At 44.8% G+C, this 18,683-nt stretch overlaps 1 protein-coding gene across 1 annotated transcript in view; it reads left to right on the top strand.

Annotated features, from left to right (window-relative positions):
• LOC106660327 (protein turtle) overlaps positions 1-16,534 on the top strand; it is a 111,426-nt gene extending 94,892 nt beyond the window's left edge. Inside the window, exons 6-15 of the mRNA XM_023461993.1 lie at positions 5,143-5,294; positions 8,170-8,314; positions 8,481-8,611; positions 9,806-9,965; positions 10,543-10,836; positions 12,801-13,106; positions 14,134-14,315; positions 14,427-14,592; positions 15,116-15,336; positions 16,147-16,534. Of these exons, the coding sequence (XP_023317761.1) occupies positions 5,143-5,294; positions 8,170-8,314; positions 8,481-8,611; positions 9,806-9,965; positions 10,543-10,836; positions 12,801-13,106; positions 14,134-14,315; positions 14,427-14,592; positions 15,116-15,336; positions 16,147-16,494 (2,105 nt within the window). The 3' untranslated portion in view covers positions 16,495-16,534. The remainder of the gene's footprint in view (positions 1-5,142; positions 5,295-8,169; positions 8,315-8,480; positions 8,612-9,805; positions 9,966-10,542; positions 10,837-12,800; positions 13,107-14,133; positions 14,316-14,426; positions 14,593-15,115; positions 15,337-16,146) is intronic.
• The last annotated feature ends 2,149 nt before the right edge of the window (positions 16,535-18,683 follow it).

The following is an 18,683-nucleotide window of genomic DNA, read 5'->3' as shown; positions in this document are numbered from 1 at the left end:
GACACTCGTAGAGAGAAAAGACATAAAGTTCAATTGATAAGCTATACATGAAGTCATCGTAGCTTGAAAATAGCATAGTTGTGTCTTACTTTGCCTTCGTGTGTGTATGTGTGTGGGTGTGTATTTGTGTGTGTGTGTGTGTGTGCGCTACCACCGCTGCGCAGAGCCAGACTTGACCCGGCGAGTAGCAGCCGGAGAAGCAGCGCGGCATTGCACACGCGCTCTAATGCGATTTAACTTGTTCAGCGTAGTGCGCGCACTATACGCTCGGAATATTGAGTTTTACCTTCCCCACCTCCAGAGCGAACAGGATCTCTCCTACCTTCCAAAATAACTTTCGGCGTTAGCCGCTATTTAATCAAGCCACCCCTCAGCTGCTCGCTCTATATACGTATACACTAGCTAAAGGAATCTCGACGGGCCTTCGATGGGTGCCAACTTTACAACAAGATTGGAAAGAGCTCGAGGATGGAAAAAATTGCACTTGGGCCGAGGGGGATAGTTCGCCAGCTAGTTCACTGGCCTTCGAGGAATTTCCCTAACTTATGCCCTCGACTATGAGGGATGAGCTTACGTGTCAATGAGATATAGTACGCGCAAGAATTTACCAGCGCGTACGTTGACACTGATTCTTTTTTGCCTTTACCTTTTTCCTCGCAGCGTATACCAAAAGCTATTCAAATTAATTAATGATTTTCCATTGTATCGTGCTTGTGCCCCGGGCCATTTTATTCGGGCTATCCATCGGTAGATTCGGAAATAACATCTCTTTTGTGCCGGGCAAAATTTGATTAATAAATATATAGACATTCATCGATTTTTATTCAGGGCTCAGGGCAGTCGTAATGGCTGTTTACATGCTAGCATATAATTCAGTCTCGGCGAGTATTCAATCTATCAAAGAGAACCGAAATTTAATTAATCAGTGCGCACAGGAGGAAATAGATAGACAGAGAAAGAGAATTAAAGTACAAGATATAGCTTTAAAGCTCCTAAAAACATATAAAGAGTATTTCCTGTGGCTGCGCTGCATTCGATCGAAGAATAAAAGTAGGAATTTAAGTGGAATTAGGAAAATACAAAATACGAAAATACTCAAGTTTTATTGAAAGTAGGAAAAAAAAGTTTTGTTAAAAATGAAAATGAATAGTATAATAGCTTTACAAGAATATATAAAGCAATATAGCCGAAGCGGCGACGGCCGAGAGTCGAGAGAGCTCCATGAACTCGCACATAAACATTTCTCGCTTCTTGCGCTCGCTTCGTATACATGTACATAAGCTACGTACAATCCTCGAGCTCGAAGTGCACCTAGAGAAATAAATCCTTCCCTCGCAGCCAACTCATCTTTCTTTCTCTCTTTCTCTCTCTTTTCCTCTCTCTCGTTCTCCCTCTCTCTTCTCTCTTTCTGTCTTTCAGTCTCACAAACGAAGGCGTATAATGTATAGCAAAAGCCATCTTTTCATCTTACCTGTGTGCAACTTGGTTAAGCTATGCATCCAGAGAGTAAGAAAGCAAACGAGCAAACGGGTGGGAGAGAAAGAAAGCTGCGAGAGAGGCGAAAAAGACGAGCGCGATAAGAAGGTTCTAAGTGTGCCACGTACAACCAAGGGCTTCTCCGCCACTACAGCAAAGAATATCGGGTGGCATCTCCTCCTGTCTTTCGATAACATCTGTTGTGTCAGGCGCACTTTAAGCTCTCGCTATCTCTAATGATAATTGTCGAGCAAAACGGAAAAATTTATCATTTAACCAAAAAGCAGTTTCTCGAGTTTTTAGCCAGAGGCGTGCCTGACCAAAATTCCGCACTACTGTCGCACATGCATCTCCCGATCGAATGAAATATTTAGATCGCTTGTTCCAGTGCCAAATCCAATTAAAAAATATCGACTCGACGAGCGACACAACGGTGAAAAACAATTTCATGCCACATTTTATGTAGCGAACTGTGCCTTTGAGCGAGCTCTAAAGTGGAAAAATATTCAGGTAGCTTTTGCGGCTTCGCGCTTGCAGGATGCAATTGAGAAAAACAAATTAACTCGATCGATCCGTACATTTCGTCGTTGACTCTTGCGATGTTAAATGAGGTTTGCACAGCAAGCATCGCACTCGATTTTCATTCGAAACGAGCGCATACCTGACGCGTCAACAGCATCGGAAGCAGCTATAACCTTGAAATTTAGTCGAGCTTTCGTTTATGATACGGATTTTACAAGAGCTTTAAATTCTCATTCAACTATGCCGAATAAAGCCTTGGCGGCATTTGCGTACATTAAGCAGTGGTGCGAGTCCGTGTATCGGTTGGTCTAGCTATCGGTGGCGCTGGAGCTGCTGCAGAGGACTGCCACACAGTGATTGCATTATCAAATTGCAATTGGCCACCGCTGCCTGCACTGCACGTAGCTACATGTGGCATACTTTTGCGCATGATTGCACACCGCATCTATATAGGCGAACGTTCAACGTCGACGGCATAAAGGCTGAAACGCGTAGAGTAGGTTATTCCGTGCGTAGTTTGGGTATATAATATATACGCGCGGGCCTTCTATATATATATACATCGAGCTCGCTCCTCGCCGGACTCTCGCATCTACTCGTTCGAAGCCAGTCGAATTGGGCCACTCGTGAATCATGCAAATCAACTCACTACTCTAATCTACCACCTCTCTCGGAAGTCGCCAGTCGCCACTCATCTCTTTATACACTCGTGCTGCGCGAGCTTTTAGTAGCTACAATTGCTATCCGACGAAAGCTCGCCCCAACTCCCAGCCGAATAATCCGCTGTAATCAATTATGCATAATCAGCTCGTCTATCGCTGGTCCCCGGCTCATAATGCCAAGGGGGCAAAAAGTAAAGCCTGGTTTTTTTAGCAAATCGTACTAGTAGACTCGAGCTCACCGCAACTATACTTTCACGGATCTGCTCGAACGAAAAACCAAAGTACGTATCTCGAGGAAGCATCGGAGCATCGAGAGAAATTATAATCGGCCCACGAGGTCTCGTATACGTGTCGTGTACGATACCAGCCACGCAACGAGGCGACGATATTTTTTCGCTTTTCACGCGCTAGTCTGATATTCTTGTCTATACGAACTATTCTGCCGAACGAGTCATTATTTTCGCCATTACTCGCGCTCTCGACGAAGACGACTTACATACTCGCGCGACTCGCTCTGTAGAGAGAGAGAGAGAGAGATGTATAACAGCCACAGCCGTCGAGTAATAGTAATTTGACTCGCTAGGAAAGTTAACGTGGTTACTGCAGCGGCGGCGGCGGCGGCGGCAACCCGGAGGAACGGGAGATCGCTGACTTTCCCAATTACGTTGGCAAGGCTTGATGGTGCTGGAAGAGGACAAGCGGGAAAATTTGATGCGCTTAACTAAGAGTTAATGGTTTTAGTATAGCGCGCGTGCTCGGCTCCGACGACTACGACGACGAGCTGTATAGTAGGAGCGAGCGACTCGCAGCTATCCGTCCTGCAGCTGCGTGCGTTATATTCCGTCTTTTCCGCGTCTTGCAGCCGACTCGGCTATGTACCTACACTGAATACTCGGCTGCAGCTACATAATACGCAGTCCGTGTCACGCCGACAGATTAACTTCTCAAATTCCTTTTTTTACTACATACTTTTTAATGAAAACCTATTAAAAATTACTCGCGCTCGCGCTTATTACAAGATATGCCGAGATATCATTTTACACTTTTGCACGATTCCGTAGGACAAGTAGCAGCAGCTACTTTGTGCAACAACTTTCTAAACCATACAGCTCCACTGCAATGTTTACCTCGTTATAAACTTTGTCGCAAAATTTTAAGCGCCAACTATTAGTCATCGACAACGAAAAAATTGTTATTTCTCGCAAGTAAGCCGACTCGACTGACAATACCGCAAACTTTCTATCTTCATCAGGGTAACTTTCATAAACGCACGTATTATATAGATTTTTACGCACACCAGCTCGTTTCGAGCACGTTGTATTTATTATAGGCATATAGACATACATTCCACAATTGGCACACTTTTCTTGTCTTTGGAGAATAAATTTCATCCGAACGGTAGTTTAAACTTCATTTTATTATATTATTTACGTAGCCAAGGAGAAGTTACTCAAGTTTCTTTGCCGAGTTCTATATTATTTTTTGCCCATACCATCGTCGCGAAGCGATCTTTTCAGATTATATTGCCATTAGTTAAGCAAGCGCACGATTAAAAAAAGATAGCGTAACGCAATAAATATACATTCTTAATCCGAGCGAATAATTTACACTTGGAGCTTTCAGTACAGATGCTATGGGTAATCCCCTTTGCTGATGGCTATGTAACATTGTCGGCTGCAGAGCGAGAGAGAAGACAAAAAATCGCTTTTATCTAGGCGGGCTCCTCTCCCCTCGCCCCATCCGCGAATAGCAGCCAAGTATAACGCGTAGCTCCGAGTATATATAAGCCGAGAAAGCGGGGCAGAGAGCAAAGTACTTTTGCCTCCTGCGAGTTATTCGTGACTCCTCTCATACTCCCTGGGGCTTTTCTCGGCCGCGCTAGTCCTTGCTAGCTATGCTTAATCAACTAGTAACTAATTTCTCGCGCGTCAGCCCGCCGGCAAAAATTCGCGGAATCTCATCTTGCCGCAAACTCCGGGGCTGCCTGTGTACAGTTCGGCGCGAACAGATATATAGAGCCCGGCTGCAGCTCCATGAAAGCTCCAACAGCTAAAACACTTGATGAGGAGGTCGCGCGAGAAAATAAGCGATTTTCGCGCCGCGATACATAAACGGATGACGCGTATTTCTCGCCGAGCACGAAGCTCGGATCGGAAAGGAAATCTGTCAACGTCAATTCCCATCAATGCCATTTGTTGCTCACAGCAGTACAAGCAGCAGCTAGCTGCTTCTTTTTCTTTTTACTCCCTTATATTCACTTCGAGGATGGATATTGACTGATTCGAATTTCCGATGAAAATTGTTGAGGAAAAAGAAAACTTTTAACGATGTATCATGGTGTCGCAGCGCACCTTTGGCTCCGCCTATCGCGTACGCAGATTCGCGTACGTAGCTTACACGTAGTTTGCGAGGAATCGATCGATAAGTCGCGCAGATGCACGAAATACGTATAAATTTATGAATTTTTCTCTTTGGCTTGCAGTGCGACCGCTGACAGTCAATATAGAGGGTGCGAACGAGCCGCTATCATCGGAGAAGAGATACGATCTCGTTTGCACGACTTCGGGCAGTCGGCCGCTGGCGAACGTCACTTGGTTCCTGGAAAGCCAAATGCTGACTCATTCGAAGGACACGGTAAGTTTTTAAACGCCACGCACTTCCAGTGTGAATCCCAGCTACATGTACCTACCGAAGCTCGGAAAATCTGATCAGCGGCCGCTTCGTCCCCGCACAATGTTATCCGCCACGCGCAGCTCAACCAAATCCACTGGCTTGTAAAAACATGATAAATAAATTCACGCCGCCACCGCGGTTGTCGCGTAACAGCGTCGCGCGCTTTACATACGAGCGCGACAAAAAAAAGTACAAACATTTATTTTTCGTGTGGCAAATTGAATATCGAGAGTCCTCCCGAAAGCCTCGTAGCCACAGCAAAGAGCGCCGGCTCGGGCTCGGACTCGGACCGAAATAAAACAAATGTTTGACACGAGACAATGCTCTATATATACGCGCGCGTCGTTCGCTATCCCCCGCAGCAACTCGTGCGGGCTTGTGCGCGTCGTTGTTACTTTTTTTTCGACTCCGCATCCGCCATGTCAACGAGTTTTCCGATAATATGACAAACACTGTGAGAGAACCCCGATGGCTTTATTATGTGGAAGAAGAAAAAAATTACCAAGAGAAAAGAAAAAAAATCGGATAAATTATTTATGAATACGGTAATGCGTTCTTCAACTTTGTATTCCACTGCTCTAAAAACATGTTTATTGATGAAAGCTTGTATTATACTGACTAACATACGTTACCCTACCGGCTGCGAGAAAATTTTCCAATACATCTTTGTTTTTAACCGCTCATTCGTACATTTATTGCTTCCTTCATAGAGGAAGCTATGTGATGGGTTCGAATACGAGTTTTGTGTGTAACGTGTGTAGAGCATTATCTAAAAAACGGCACGATGAATCTTGTTGAATTAAATTGCATTTATTGTCGAATTTATCAAGGATGAAGCCCATAAAAATTTGTTTTCGATCAGCGGAGAAAAAAATTTTTTTTCAAATTTCAAAATAGTATATTTTGCGACTAGGGAGTGAAAAACTGGAAAATGTCAGAGCACGTGTAATTTATCATCCGAGGCGTAGCCGAGGTTGCGATAATTTTCTTGCAGAGTACTTTAAACTGTTATTACAATTCTAACAACAGATTTAAACCATTCATTTAACTAATTATATATCTCACGATATAGTTTAACAAAAGTTTTCTTTTTTCCAATCTTGAAATTCCAACTTGAAATTTTAATACGATACTTCCGAATAGATTTCTTTTCTTCCGATATAACTTGAGTCAGGAAAATTTTGGGAGAAATTGCTGAAAAATAGGCTTATCTTTGAAGCCGTTTTTCAGTATGAAAAATAAATTTTCCGGAATTCTCGCTTTGCTCGGGTGCTAACCGTGCCGTGCAATAATGGCCTGCTTAAGTCACACGTATCATAATATACTATTGCTTAATAAGCAAGGTCCTAACGGTTGATAAGGTTATTATCTGCAGCTTGTGTTTTACACCAACGTCATATACTATGAGAACTACTGTTCAAACGCGTATATGAGCGTTATTTTCAAAAGTGGTCGGTGTGCACTCTGAAAATCTTCAGCTTATTCACGCGTCAAATTAAATTAAATAAGTAGCAGCGAATTATGCATAGCGTTCAGTGCCATCTTAAAATGTTTCTAATAACGAGAGGAAGATATTTCATAATGGTTTGTGTGCATCAATTGCTGAAAAAATTAGAGCGGTAAAACCTCAAAATTTCAAAAACGCTGAAATTGTGGTAACGTGAATAAAACCATCGCGTTTTCGAATTGTATGATGTGCACACCTTTGTTACTGGGGGGAAAGGTATATTGTAACGAAAAAAGTATTACTGAAAATTTTCTAAATTATTGATACATCGCAGTGGAAGTTATACTGAAGTGATAGATGTTTTTTTGCGGTAACGCTGTTAAAACATTCAAACGGCAAGGTATTATTTCTACACATGAAACTTGTACGCGTGCATTACTGTACATGGAAAGCCACTTATACAAGTACCCTGGTGGGGTCCTTTCGCTTGTGGGATTCGATGCGCTGCCTAGCGGTCGGTGACGAAGCTCGCAGAGGCCGGACACGTATTCGAATCACGCCTCATTTCGGTTCTTGGATCCCGCCGCTTTTCGGTCGCTCCCGAATTCTCGCTGCCTCGTGTTATGGAAAAGGCTGGGTTTGCAATAACAAGTTGTTTATTGAACAAAGTCCCTGGCCGAGCCCTCTCTCTCTGACGATCCGGCTCTGGCTAAGTCTGAAAATAATCTTAGCTCTTTCTCAATTACAAGGCCGGAAAATAAATGTTATTATTTATTTTTTTTTTTAACAATAAGTGAAAACCATATTTGGAGGAAGCTTCTTGCCAATAAATTGGCAGCGGTTTTTATCTCAAGTTGCTCAACAATTAGAGGGAGATAGTGAGATGGTTTGGAAAATTATGTACTAACAACGAGCCATCCAAGCAAGATGAAAATATCGATTATCTATGAAACGTTAACAATAAAAGATAAACCCGATTAGCTGGTAGGAAAAAATGAGGCAGTATCATAAGGATCGATTTTGTAATCAAGGCTAAAAATATCAATGTAAGACGCGAGATAAAATATAATTTGCAGCCAATGATTAACTATGACTTTTCACAAAGACGTGTAGCTGCAAATTATAAACAGCTAATATTGAAATAATTCCTCTCGACGTTGTGAGCTCTTTTCCAGCAGCACGCGAGTTCAGATTTTATTTTTATACTTCGGTATTTTTGGCCAAAAGCAGGTCACACGAGCGTTGCACAATCCCTTTATTTGATTACTTTTTTTCTCTCTCTCCCTCTCTTTCCTTTCTCTACCTTCTCCTATTTCTCTTTTGTTTCCTTTCCGTCGGAATGTGTGTGCTTTATATCTATATGGATGTCTCTGTTTTTACTTTACACAGACAACGAGCGACGGCAACACGACGACCAGCGTTTTGTCTTTCACGGCGAGTAAGTCGGATGCTGGAAAACGCCTGTTTTGCCGAGCGCAAAATCCAATCATGAACAGCCAAGCCATCGAGGATGTCTGGCTTTTGGAAGTACAATGTAAGCTCGTAATTTATACTGCTTTTTACACTGTATACTCTTACGCGCTGCGGGAGAAAAAAAAGCTTAATCGAAATTATTGTAATCTCTCGGCAGGCAGAGAGTAAAAAGTTACGGCGATGCGCCTTGTCTCACACGTGCTCCCGCGCGATCTTTTTGCTTGCAGATGTGCCTGAAACTACTATAAGACTTGGTACGAGCCTCGATCCAAACGCCATCAAAGAGGGAAGCGACGTGTACTTTGATTGCTTGATACAAGCCGAGCCCCCGGTCTACAAGGTCGAGTGGAGGCATCAGGTATCGCACATAATACTTATATCGACCTTTTTATCGTTTTTTAATGAGTCGATGAGCGAAAAACTCATCGTTGAACTCGATGACTCTAGTGCGCCCGAGAGAGGGATTAGTGCGCGTCGCAGCTCCGCGGCTGCCTCTATATCAGCCCCTTTATTGCAGCTTTAATTATTCACGCGCACCGCCGGCTTTCATATAAGCTTTCGAGCTTTGCCCTATATCTATATCCGCCGCGCATATAATATATATACACCCACGTGTACGTTAATTACTGTAATTGCGATAGGAACGAACGTGATTTTAGCAAAAACTCACGCTCTACCTATGTCTTTGGCCCAGACTAATCGTGAGAAATTTCACCTTTGGATAATTAACGAACGTGTTTTTTTCCTCCCTCTCTTGCCTTGCTTCATCTCTTTCTCTTTTCATTTCGGCACGCGGAAATATTCTTTTGGTCGTCAATCGCTCCAGTGATTAAATGACGATAAGGTTATCCGAGGATTTATGGCGATTTTCAGATTTCATTTTTTGCCCGAACAATTTTACACTTCTCTCTGCCGGCGCGACGAGCAAATAAAAACGATTACTTTTGCTTGATTAGTTTTTGCCACCTCTTGGCAATCGGGATAATTCGTTGCGAATTTTTTCATATGCCGAGCTAACTTTTACTTTCCATGAAATTACAAGCAATTAGCGCGAGTTATTAGAATTTAAAATATTTGTTAAACTTTTCAACTGGAAAAAACATAAATTAATAAAACTTGTTGGTGCGCGTCACCGAGAAAAATGCTGAAAAAGAATCCATAATATTCATCGTAAAATATAGTTACGCAATTTATGCATTTAATCAACCACGAACGAAAAAAACTTTTAATCTCTGTATGCAACGCGTGCGGCGTGCTTCGTATAACAGCAATAACGAGGCGACATGTGCAAAAAAGAAAGTGTCACGCGTGGCCGGGCACAAATGACTTTTACGCAGTGCATATAAATATAAAAAGTTCCACTGCTCGGGCTGTCCACGCCTCGCCACCTTCTAGCGCGTTATAATCAAGCTTTAATCCCTGACGGGAACCTCGGATCCTTTCAATCCACGAGCGACGGCTTATACGTACGGTAGAGCAGCAGCAGCAGCGGCAGAGCTCTATATGTGCTCAAGACGTTCATATTTGGCACGGCTTTTTCTCTTTTTTCCAGGGCAAAAGTCTGAGCCACAACATAACGCAAGGCGTAATAATAAGCAATCAGAGCTTAGTGCTGCAGGGAGTCAACAGACGACACGCCGGCAACTATACCTGTGTCGGTCACAATACCGAGGGTGACGGCGAGAGTCGGCCCTTTTATCTGAACGTCATGTGTGAGTATAAACATCCATGAATTTAACACCCGATCTTTAATTAAATGAGCGAAACAAAGAAAGACTTTTCATGCGCGAAGACTACTGTACACATAACTGCTCTTTAATCTCCTATTCTACTCGCGTTTTTTTTCAAATCGTAGATAAAAGTGCAGGTTTTTTGCCAAGCCTGTGCCTTTATTTAGAATCAATTTTTGGCGAGCAAAAATGCAAATGCGACAGGAGGAATTTTTTTCATTTCTAGGCGGAGCTCGAATCGATTGTGCGTATTCCTATACACAAATATGCACTCCAGTTGGATAGGGGCTTTGAAAGCTTTAGCTTTGTTCAGAAAAAACTCGCGAAGGCAAAGAATAGTGGTTCGCGCTCAAAAACAGATTCGCATGCGTCCGGTAGGCGTAACACGTAAGGAACGAATTACTCGTAGACAATTTCGTTGAGGCATTCCATAATTATTGCAAAAGAAAAAGACGCGATATGCACCGAACGCTGAGGCAAAAAATACAAAAAAAAAATAAATAAAAAATAAATAAGTAAAAAAACTAATGCGTCACTTTGGTTGCTACGTGTGCTGCAGTCGCGCCAACCTGCAAACCGAACCAGAACAAATATCACGGAGTCGCAAAGCAAGAAAAAGCGAGCGTCACGTGCCAAGTGGACGCGAACCCGCCCGAGGTGGACTTCCACTGGACGTTCAACAATTCCGCCGAGAGCGTGAATCTCGAGCAGAAGCACGTAAAGAGCCAGGGTATCACATCGACGGCCAGCTACACGCCCATGATCGAGATGGACTACGGGACGCTGCTTTGTTGGGCGAGAAATCGCATCGGACATCAGCAGACGCCTTGCGCTTATCATATCATTCCAGCAGGTATGCGCCGCACAAACTTTTCAATTTAAAGTGGCGCTGTATACTCTCTCTCTCTCTCTCTCTCTCTGCGCTATTTGTACGTTTGCGCGCATGAGAAATTGAGTTTTCCTAAACAAGTTTCGTTATCTTGGCGAGCTTTTCAAAGAGTACGAGAGAAAGTACAAAACTTTCGGCTGCGCGCAAAAAGAGGCCAAGGAAGTTTGACAGGTTTGTCTCGTGATGTGTGTACTCGCGCTGCTGCCGCGCGCAGCCCCTTTTGTTTACGATACTGCTACTCGCTCCATATTGGAATTGCTTCGTAGCTATTTTTTTTCTTCTTTTCCTTAAATGTATGCGCGACACCTTTTCGACGACGTTTTCCCTTCTAGCTCCAAAAGTAATATGACTGGAAAAGTTGCAAAAAGCCCGTCATCGCTAAAAACGCCCAGTTGCGCTGCGTTGACGAGCTCCAACAGCCATCATATAGCTGTGAACCCATACGCAAAGGGTAGAATAGCTTTAACCATTCGAGCGCGTTTTTAACACCGCGTTAAAAATTAAAGAATAAATTACCAGCATGAGGATAGTCGCGTGTAACGTGTACATAGCAAGAGAAAAGAAAAATTAAAAAAGGCCAAAGATAATAGGGGCGCCCGTGCGAGTCTATCCGAGCGGCCAGCATGGCAGGCAGGAGGAAAATTTGTCAAAATTATTAATGGACGAGAGGGAGAGAGAGAGAGACGCGTAGCACACACACACACTCGCGCGCACGTATCCGTAGCAACAATGCGAAAGAGACAGAGTGTTCCTGCAGTCGAGGCTGCTGCACTGCACTCACTCGCAGCTCGCGCCGTTTTGCCCTATCTTTCTCTCGCACGAGCTCTCTTTTCTCGAAATTCTAGTCCTTCCTTTGTTTGCCCCGAGCTCGCTACGTTAAATTACGTATATACTAGTCCCGCAGCCACACACTCGGCAATTATTTTTCTCTCGCTGTCGGAGGCTGCAGTTATGTAATAACAGCAGTAAAGCCATTCGGGGTTCACTAATTTTCGCCTTTCGGACTCAAGAAGCCATCGGTGCACGGCTGTGGGCTGGGTCAGCAGAGAGAGAGAGACGAATGGATAGCGTCTATAATATCAATTTAGTCTTGGCAATAACAGCGCCGGCCGATTGCAGATTGCCACTGCGCTGCTGTTGCTGCTCTGGCATTATCCTCGCTCTCGCCTATGCTCGCTCAATCCATCCACGTATCAGCCTTTGTTTAACATTTCGCCGGGGCGAGATTCTATACCTATTTCCCCCGAGAGTCGGGACGGAGGCCGCATACACACACACATAGATTCATACTGCAGGCAACCTATACATCCACTATCTGGCCTCGCACGTTATTTAGACTATTTCGCAGTTGCTCTCGGGCCTCGAACGCAACTGCCCTTTATACACCTATACACGTGTGCATATCAAGTATATCTAGGAATATACTGTATCCTGGCGTATACGCGTAATTCGCTGGACATTAATCTCGATCTAAGTGGATGAATATGAATGGTTATCTATGCGTCAAGCCCTAGGCGCCCTAGCGCTGATAAATCTGTTGTGGGAAACTTGTCGGGAGGATTCGTCGCAGTCGGCCTTAATGTAGCTCCGCAATTTTACACGCACAAACTTACTAAATTCAAAGTTCGTGTGGCTCTTTGCGTTGGATATGGACATTGAGCCGCAACCAACGCGTCGTGTCGAGAAAGTTGACTCTTTCGAATAAAGAATGTTGGAAAAACACCGGCTCTGCTTGAACTCGATCCAATTTTCAACAATAGATATAATACATGTATCAGCTGAGCTAATTGCGGCGTTCTTGCGAAGGAATATTGTACGTCATATTTTATTTCTTTGAATATAAACGATGGCTCACCGCCACAGCAAACGATGTCAATTGGCAAGAAAGAAAAAAAGAGTCTGAATAATTGTAATGCGTTGATTCACAGGTCGACCGGATGTGGTGCACAATTGCACGACGTCGAACACGTCCAAGCACTCGTTCGTGGTGCGCTGCAGTCCGGGCTTCGACGGCGGCTTGAGCCAATCTTTTCTGCTGGAAGTGCGCGAGAGCAGCAGCCAAGAAGTGAAGGCAAACATGAGCGAGTCCCAGCCGCACTTCAACGTGAACAATCTCGAGGCGGGCTCGCTGTATCAGGTCTTTGTTTACGCCTACAACGACAAGGGCAGGAGCGAGCCGATGGTCATCCAGGCCGGGACGCTCAGTCCGCCGGAGAAGCAGCTGACCTCGGAAGGTGAGTTTGCTTTCATCCTATAGCATCCTGTACATTGATTACGTGCCTGCGCCCGTGTCCGCAGCCCGGCTCTCGGAAACATAATGCAGCAGCGCAGCGTCGACGTAGCTGAAGCAACAAGTCCCCATTGTTCGCTATAATTGTATTTTCTTTTCGCGACAAATTCTCTATATAGAGCAAATATTTACTCTGAAAACAGCGATGGAATAAGAATCGAGCTTGTTTTGCCTTTATTTTTGCTAGAGGGAGCCGAGGAAAGAGGAAAAATAAGGTTGCTCGCACAAGAGTATATGCGTGCGCGAATCATTAACGCCCAAGTAAATCACCTCGGGGCGGCGCGTCTCTATTAGAAGCAAACATCGTGTCTCCCGTTTCCTTTCTGATCCCTTCGACTCGCTCGCAGCTTGCATACTCGCACAATAATGCGAGAGCAATGAATTATACAGGGGAATGCGAGGCTGCTGCCTGCGCAGCTTCGCTTTGCGCCGACATACAGCCGAGCTTTCCATGGGAAAGGAATATTATATTATAATATATACGCGTACAAGACCAAACGAGCGAACCGAGAGACGTGGGTTTATTTGCTTTTAGCTTGTCTGTGCTCCGCGCGGCTCCGGCTCCACTTTCTCTCTCTATACGTATAAGAAAGCAAACTAAACATTTTGCCGCTGCCGATGCTACTGCGCTGCTTCTGACATCGAGAGGAGAATTTGAATAACTTTTTTACTTCGTATGTGCCGAGGGAAAGATCTACCATAAATTCATATATACATAATAGTTAACAGTTGAACGCATCAATTTACAAGATACTCGACGCGATAATATAGTCAAATGACTCGTGCAACATTTATATATGTTATCGATTTTGTTTGCAAAATAATAAACTTTTTCCACGGCTAATCCTCTTTGCGAAGATTTCTCTCTCGCTCGGCGAGTTTACGGAAACTTTTGTAAAGCTCGTAAATAAGTGATTGCGTTGACAAAGTTTTAAACGACTGAAGCCTATCGTCGTTGAATTTGTTTGCAGAGCAACCGAGGTCGCGGCTGCGATTGACGCCCATGCTGAGCGTCATGATCGGAGTAGTCGTGGCGCTCGTCATAGTCGCCGTGATCGTCATGATAGTCCTGCGGATCCAGCACAGCCAAGTGGACGAGCATCACCAGACCAAGTCGCAGCAGCAGCACCAGTGCACGGGCACGGGCGGCATCGTGGGCATCAGCGGCGGGGGCGGCGGCATCTGCAGCGACGAGGCCGGCATCGTGATCGGCGGCGCCGGGCCCGGCGGCAACGGCAAGCTCCAGGCCTGCAAGAACAGCCAGGCGATGCCGGGCATACAGCGCGAGCTCAGGTTCCGCGACTGTCCCAGCCTCATGAGCGACGAGAAGAGCCTCGAGGCCAGCCCGTTCGGCAAATTGGACAGCGTCGGCGGTGCCGACTGCGGCGAGGCCGACGAGAAGAACCCCGACATCATACCCCAACAGATAAACGGCAAGTTTATTTCGCTTGAAAATTATCATAACGAGCGGATGCGCTGAATATTTCATGCAAGCTTATATAAAGCACCAAAGTCCGCGCTGTGCCTCGCTTGCTGCTGTTTTATAGCTGCTTAGCGGAGATGTTGCGAGCTTATACGCGAGGCAAAAGAAGACGAATTAAAAAAGAAAAGGGCAAAAGCGTATCGTGAATTTCAATTTATGGAGTCATAAATTACGCGTGATAAAGACCATTGAGAATGTCTGCTGCGCACTTTGAGAAAGTATTTTTCAAGGCTCACAGATATGAGCTCCTTCGCAGTCTTTATAATATAATGTGCGAAATACGTTGAACGCGGAGCCCTATAGACCCCATGCGCGAGTTCAGACATGAATTATTGACACGATTTCCAAGTTAGCGCGCTGCGTCCGCGGCTGTATCGCAGTTCAAAGTTTGACTCGAAACGAAGCCTATGGCTCTCAGCCGCGAGTCACACTCGTATGCGTCATATTATTGGCCTCGTGTATTAATATTGCTTTTCTACGATCATCAGCAGACGAAGACTTGTCCGAGTATCTGAGGAAGAGGCGATTGGTGTCGACGATCGAGACGTCTCCTTCGCGGAGTCTGCTCGAGAGATCAGCCGCCCTCGCGGCGACGAGGTCGAGGGCCAACTACGTGGGATACTGCACGATGGCGCGCGGCTCCATGCCGCTTCGAGAGATGCCTACGAGCATCAAGTTCAATCATAAGAACGTAAGTCTCATTTGTTACTCGCTCGATCTGCCAGCCGATGCCTGTGCTACACGACAGACCGGCTAGCCTTTTCACGCTCGTTTAAAGTTTTAACCGTAGCCACGATCCGCGCAAGATGAAAGGATGCAAAATTTGAAATTCAAATGCCCAGCTCTGCAGGCTTTTTCTTTTATGTGCGCCGCCGACTAAAAGGCACCCTGTGCACAGAGAACGCCCGCAAAGAGAGATACGCTGTCGAAACTTTTTTAGAGCTCGTGTGTGGCAGCAGCCGCTCGTGCGTGGATGGCTCCTACACAAGCTGTCGCGTATACAATATACATACTTACACTCACCTGAGTCTTGTAAAGTATCATTTGGACTTTCTTCGCTAAATAATAATCTTTGCCACGCACGATTTTTCTGTCCTAACACGAACATTCGTTCTTTTGACTCAAAGTCACGTTCGATTCTATATTGACGCGAGAAAATTTATTGAAAAGCCAAAGTCAACCTGATCGCGAAATATCAAAAAATAATTTCCCTGCGCCCGGGCTGAATGCATAAATTAATTTACGTGAAATTTGGATAAAAGAGAAATATTATTGAAGTTACGAAAACAGCTTGAAAATAAAAGCGATCCCATGAAAGCTCCAGCCTCTAGTAATTTAATTTTTTCCCAAAGTTTAACCGACACGGACGACGCACTTGAACACGGAACCAAATTAAAAGAGAGAAAAAAATGAATAAAACAACAAATCTGAATTGATTTTGTTAACGACGGGTTATATATTAATTTTGCAGCAATACTCGCAGCAGCAGCAGCAGCAGCAGCAGCAGCAGCAAACGATGGCCAGTGAAATGTACGAGAGCAGCGGGATGTGCACGTTACCGCGTCAGCATTATCATCATCACGTACCTGCGATGCAGTCGTCATCGGTGGCCTTGAGTATGGCGCACCCACCGGCGGTCATGTACACGAGCGGCAACTGCAACAACGTCCGGACGGGCAGCGTCTCTTTGCTGAGGTCGACGGCGCCGGGTGTTCTCTGTGATCCTCCGTTGCCGGCGCCGCCGCCCCCGCCCCCCGCCTGTTACGTCACCAACATTCCTCACAACTTGCCACCGGTCATAATGGACTCTTCGCCGATTCTCATAACCAAGCGGGAGAGCTCGGTCTGACGTAACGCCGAGTACGCCACTAGTGAGTGCTAAACGTGCTGTGCAAATCGCTCGAGCGATATCAAATAAACCAAGTACTCCGTTCAGTGCGTGTATGTGTGCGTCTGACTAACTGTGAGTAAATGTGTATTTGCGTTTTAAATCAGTGCGAAAAATGTCGTGTAAATATCGTTTGAACGAAATATTTATTATATACATAAAGCTGAAAATGCGACGGAACCAATCACGCTGATGAGCTGACTCATGAACACGGAGCTCGATGATTCGTCACGTTATACTTTTGACAACAACGGCTCAAGAACATCCGAGTGAATTTTTTCAACTAATTATGTTTTCCCCTTGCTTCTTAACTCTCTCGATCTGTGAAACTTTTTCAACGTTGGCAAAAAGTAAGAACCAAATTGCGAAAGTTGAAAACGAGGACGGTTACGTATTCAAATTTGGTTCGTGTAGCGTAAATTTGTTTGATTAGAAGGAAACAATATGCTACTATCCATTCCGTACAAGGCTTTTGGATGTGTTGGGCGTTTTTAATTGGAAAGAGACAGGCCAAGAGGATTTTGCGACGCATACTAAACTTTCGGGAAACAACAAGGAGACAAAGATCGTTCGTCAGTCTGCAGTGTAGCCAAGTTTTATTTATATGAGCTTGACTCTCGTCACCCCCCGACCAAGACACGTACACCTACATAGACACACATTTTTCCAAAAGTTTTCCTTTCTACGTTTCCCTAAGTAGCTTAAAATGTGCATATAGTACATATACAACTTTTGCATTTTGTACCTTTAGCGCAAACTTTTCTCTCCGTACATTGCGAAAATTATTTTTCAAGCGGGCGAAGAGACTTGCACTTGAAAAAAACTTTTTCATCTTATATGCGTAGAAGATAACACTTTTTTATTTCTCGTTTGCTTTGTTTTGTCCTTCTTTTTTTCTCTCCTTACTTCGTTTTTCTGTCTTTCAGGCTGCTGCACACGGAGGTGAAAAAAATTCCTCCTGCAACGGCAGCTGCCCGCTGGTATACCGAGAAACGATGACGTTTATTTAACTCGGAAAAATGCCTTTCACTCCAGAGCTGCACGCAGAAAAGTTGGCGCGTATGCGCGTGCGAGACGCGCCGTGCGTTGGTGTGTATATTGCTACTACTATCCGACGAAACTTTTTTAGTGGCAGAGTAGCGATAATTTTTTTTTTTTTTTTTTTTTTTTTCATTTCTTTCGGTCATAAGCTGGAAGACGTAAAGAATGCACATGAGCGGAATCGATTACGCAGGAAGCATAAAAATTTTGTGACGCGCAATGATGGAGAGAAAAAAGAAGACGAGAGAGAGAGAGAGAGAGAAGAGAAGAGAACGGGGAAATCCTCAGCGTGCGCACTATTTCGCTTGACAGCTCCTTTCGGCTTTCCTTATTCCGCTCGCGCGAGCGTACATCGCATATACGTGCCCGCGCGCGCGTCTGCATCTTCGACATTAGCCTCGGCACATCGCGTATTATCGCCGCCTGCAGCAGCAGCAGGAGCAGTGCAGCGAAGGAATTTCGTCGTATACATTTTTTAATCTTGCTCGCTACCACTCGGTCGATGCTTGGAATAAAATGAAGATCGCGCCCCGCAGCTTACTTTCTCTGGCAGGCGCGCGCGTGCAGCAACATGACCTCATAGAGCCAGCGAGAAGCATAAATATTAAACAAACAGAACGGCGCTGCTCCGCATGCAGAAATTCAGTTGCAGTTTAGCCCCCGACACTTTCATTAATTCAAAAGACAACACGCGTGCGAATGGCATCGCGATAAAATATTTACACTCGCTCCACCTGACTGTTTATACGTGCAATTGCGTGCTATCCTATGTTTTGTCATATAATACAACTTTACTTTGATTCCATCTCTACTTATACGCGCGCGGGAAGAAAATAAATATTTTATCGTTCGGCCAAGTGACTGGCTCGGCTCTCCTTTCTATTCTGCGCTGTTCTTGCTCTATGTGCGTTGCTGCCTTGCTGCCGATGTAGGAAACAAAAGTTTTTCTTTTTGCTCTATCGAAGCGAAAAATCATCCATAACTGCGGCTCTGTCTGTATGTACGCGCGCCAATGTGGTACGAGAAAAGATAGTACGGCGATTGTTATCTACTTGCAGCCAAGCACCGATTCTCCCAGATACCCTTTTGCCTTTCTCCATTGCTTTCTT

The sequence above is a fragment of the Trichogramma pretiosum genome, unplaced genomic scaffold (genome assembly GCF_000599845.2).
Source record: "Trichogramma pretiosum strain Unisexual culture from Peru unplaced genomic scaffold, Tpre_2.0 scaffold27, whole genome shotgun sequence".
NCBI lineage: Eukaryota > Metazoa > Arthropoda > Insecta > Hymenoptera > Trichogrammatidae > Trichogramma > Trichogramma pretiosum.
The sequence above is the reverse complement of the archived record's forward strand: the minus strand, read 5'-3'. Positions and strand labels throughout refer to the sequence as shown.